General features: G+C 47.8%; 1 protein-coding gene across 1 annotated transcript; it reads left to right on the top strand.

Annotated features, from left to right (window-relative positions):
* Positions 1 to 349: 349 nt before the first annotated feature.
* On the top strand, positions 350 to 1,759 carry ASB12 (ankyrin repeat and SOCS box containing 12). The gene is made up of 2 exons (XM_002930929.3): positions 350 to 1,175; positions 1,602 to 1,759. Exons 1-2 carry the CDS (start codon positions 350 to 352, stop codon positions 1,733 to 1,735), a joined length of 960 nt encoding a protein of 319 aa, XP_002930975.1. The 3' UTR covers positions 1,736 to 1,759.
* Positions 1,760 to 3,740: the final 1,981 nt, after the last annotated feature.

Here is a 3,740-nt window from a genome sequence, read left to right as displayed (position 1 = left end):
GGTGGGGGTGGGGGATTGGGATAGGCTGGTAATGGGTATTAAGGAGGGCACATATTGCATGGAGCACTGGGTGTTATACGCAAGTAATGAATCATGGAACACTACATCAAAAACTAAGGATGTACTGTACGGTGACTAACATAACATAATAAAAACTATTATAAAAAAAATAGAAGGCATCTCTGAGACCTAAAATAAGATGGAGTAGGAATTGGAAGAAGGGGGCCCATGAATGAAGAGCCTGATGGTGAGGGTGGGGGCAAGGGCTGGCATCCAGGTTTTTGATGTGGGCCTTCAGTCTCCCCCCAATATTTTTCACCCACAGACCTGGCATATCCTCCTGCTCATAATGAGAATAGTTCTGATCCAATCAATCAAGATGAACCTCATGGACATCACCAAGATTTTCTCCCTCCTGCAGCCCGACAAGGAGGAGGAGGACACCGACATGGGGGAGAAGCAGGCTCTCAGTCAAGCAGTGTATGACAACGACTCCTATACCTTGGACCAGCTTTTGTGCCAGGAGCGTTACAAGCGTTTCATCAACAGTAGAAGTGGCTTGGGTGTTCCTGGGACACCCTTGCACTTGGCTGCTTCTTATGGCCACCTCAGCTGTTTGCAGGTCCTCCTGGCACATGGTGCTGATGTTGACAGTTTGGATGTCAAGGCACAGACACCACTTTTTACTGCTGTCAGTCATGGCTATCTGGACTGTGTGCGTGTGCTTTTGGAAGCTGGTGCCTGTACTGGTGGTAGCATCTACAACAACTGTTCTCCCTTACTCACAGCTGCCCGTGATGGTGCTGCTGCCATCCTTCAGGAACTCCTGGTCCATGGTGCAGAGGCCAATGTCAAGGCTAAACTACCAGTCTGGGCATCAAACATAACTTCATGTTCTGGCCCCCTCTATTTGGCTGCAGTCTATGGGCACCTTGACTGTTTTCGCCTGCTTTTGCTGCATGGGGCAGACCCTAACTACAACTGTACTGACCAGCGCCTATTGGCTCGTGTCCCACGGCCCCGCACCCTCCTCGAAATCTGTCTCCATCATAATTGTGAACCAGAGTACATCCAACTGTTAATTGATTTTGGTGCTAACATCTACCTTCCATTTCTCTCCCTGGACCTGAACTTGCAAGATGATAAAGGCACTGCATTGCTGCTACAGGCCCGAGGTGAGTTTCAAGTAGCTCAGCTCCATAGGCCTTCTGGCTTTGAGGTCCAAGGGCCACAAATCATCCTCCAAGCCTATCCTTCTAGGATGAGTTGGAGAAACTACCACCTTCCTCCCTCTCCTAGGACCCCAGTGGAGAAGTTACAGATTCCTTATTAGGGAAGGGTTCACTAAGATAAGGTGGGGGATAGTACTAGCAGCATTTCTGGTTCTGGCTCCACTAATGACTGTTTTGTGTCCTTGAGCATGCCCTATCTAGGCTTCAGTGTGATCCTATTGGCACCATGCATTGAGGACAGAGTGGGGGGAATTTCTTAGAAGGAAGAAAGCAGTTAGAGCTGCAGGAGCCAGGGCAGGGTGGATGCAGGCTTGGGTGGGAGAATTACACCAAGAATTGCTTCTTACGACCTGTTTCTCCTCACTGTAGCCACTCCACGGTCATTACTATCACAGGCCCGTTTAGTTATCCGCAGAGCTCTGGGCCAGGCCAGCCAACCACAAGCCATCGACCAACTGGATATTCCCCCTGTGTTGATTAGTTACCTCAAACACCAACTGTAATCTTGCAGCCTTACCAGAAACCCACAATGCCTACAAAAACACCTGGGGATCCAGGTAGCTGGAGGAAACTACAGCTCCACCTATTCACCCGGAGCTGCTCTCCTATATTATCCTCCACAATATGATCCTCATCAAAATAAATCCTGGTGGCTGCTCTCCTGTATTATCCTCCACAATAAAATCCTCATCAAAATAAATCCTGGAGGCTTCTACGACTGCTATGTGTGTGGGGGGATGGGGGTTCACTGGGTAAAGGGGTTTGGTTGGCCAAGGGGAAGGATGGTAATTATTTGTCATTTGGCAGGCATAGGAGTCCTGGCCATTGAAAGAGGAAAAAAAAGTAACCCAATAGCTCACACCTCCTTCAAGATTCTCAAGAAAATTTAGACTGTGTTGTTCTTAGAAGCAAGGTCCTGAAGAATCCAAGAGGATGGAAGTGTAGCATCTGTTTGCCCAGCCTTGTACCTCCATTCACTTCTCTGGCTGCTACAAGGCACCCTTTCTGGGGCTGTCACTCAACCCCCTATTCCTCTGAGTCAAGTAACTAAGGATCCTCCCATTCATTCACCTTGAATCATAGACTGCATTCCAACTAGTCCAGTTTATAGTCAAGATCTAACTGGGAAAAAAAACTACCAAATATTTATAGCAGAGAATTTAATGCAGATAGGAAATATGCTACATAGAGGATAGGTTGAGAAGACAAGCAGGGCAGGAAGGTAACCCAGAGATTAGTTACAGCAGGATGCCAACAACATCCCTACTCTGAAGGGGTGAGGGAGGAGTTATGGTCAGATTTCGGGGACAGGGGTCACCTGATGGAAAGCGGAATCATAGACTTGTCCACAAGTGCTTAGAACCATAGAAGAAAGACACTGTTCAAATTAGAAGAAAGAAAGAAATACCCTCCCCTTTTACTCATTGCTGCCCTTCAGTCTGCCTCCAATGTCAACTCTCATTGGGGAAAACTAGAAGTCAACTAATATGAGAGCCTGGGAAACACAGCCTACAGGGGTCAGCCCCCTTGCTGCATAGGGCAGAGCAAAGGAAGGTGAAGAAGGGAGGGGCAGTGGGAAAAAGTGGTATGATCTGAGTCAGGAGCTGGGATCACACAGTAGTAGAATTGGAAGTATATTTACATTGGGAGCCACAGAAGAGGCACTGCAGAGACACCACCAGAGACACAAAAGGCAAAGGCTAAACACGGTTTCTCCATTTTTTCTAATCTCTCACCCAGTGCCTCATTGAACCTAGCCAGATGATTGATGAAGGGACCTGGGAAATGCATCTTACAGTGGTCAGTACCCCCATGATGTGGAGAAGAGCAGGAGAAGGAGGCAAACGTGCTCTAAGCCAGCACAGATAACCACCCAAATTCATATCTAGCATTCTACAGTACCTTCTTGTATTTCTCCTGCACAGCTGTGGGTGGGGGTGTAGATAAACAGTGAAAGAGACACAAGATGAAGGAATGGAGGAGGAGCGCCCAGATAATCTTTAGATGTTTAGAGCTCTTCTTAGGAGCTGCCTTGACAGTCCTTCTACATCATGATCTCTTATCATGAGGAAATGGAGGTAGGGAATAAGGTCTTGAGCTGACTTGCCTCTCCCCTCCTTATCTTCCCCACTCTCCCTAGCATCTAGTGCCTGAGAGACATCAGGAGGAAGGTAAGAAAATTGAACATCTATCTCCATAGTCGTGTTCCACTCAGCTTCCAGACTTTCATTCCTGTTTTGAAGAGTAATGCAACTATTTATCTACAAGGAACAAAAGAACAGAAGGACTTAGCTATAAGTACAGAGAGGGGGTTTTAGGGAAGACAGCCCTAGCTCTGTTCTACCTTTCTTTCAATCTGGGCTCCTGAGGAATGAACTGTCCAGGACCCCATGCTTGGCTCTGTCACCCATCTCCTTAGGGCCCTTGGGGATTTGGAGTCACCTTCAGCAGCTTCATCTGCTATAGGCCCCTGAGAAACTACACCCTTCAAATGGGGCCTGGCCAGGG

This window comes from Ailuropoda melanoleuca, unplaced genomic scaffold, assembly GCF_002007445.2.
Source record: "Ailuropoda melanoleuca isolate Jingjing unplaced genomic scaffold, ASM200744v2 unplaced-scaffold9607, whole genome shotgun sequence".
NCBI lineage: Eukaryota > Metazoa > Chordata > Mammalia > Carnivora > Ursidae > Ailuropoda > Ailuropoda melanoleuca.
The sequence above is the reverse complement of the archived record's forward strand: the minus strand, read 5'-3'. Positions and strand labels throughout refer to the sequence as shown.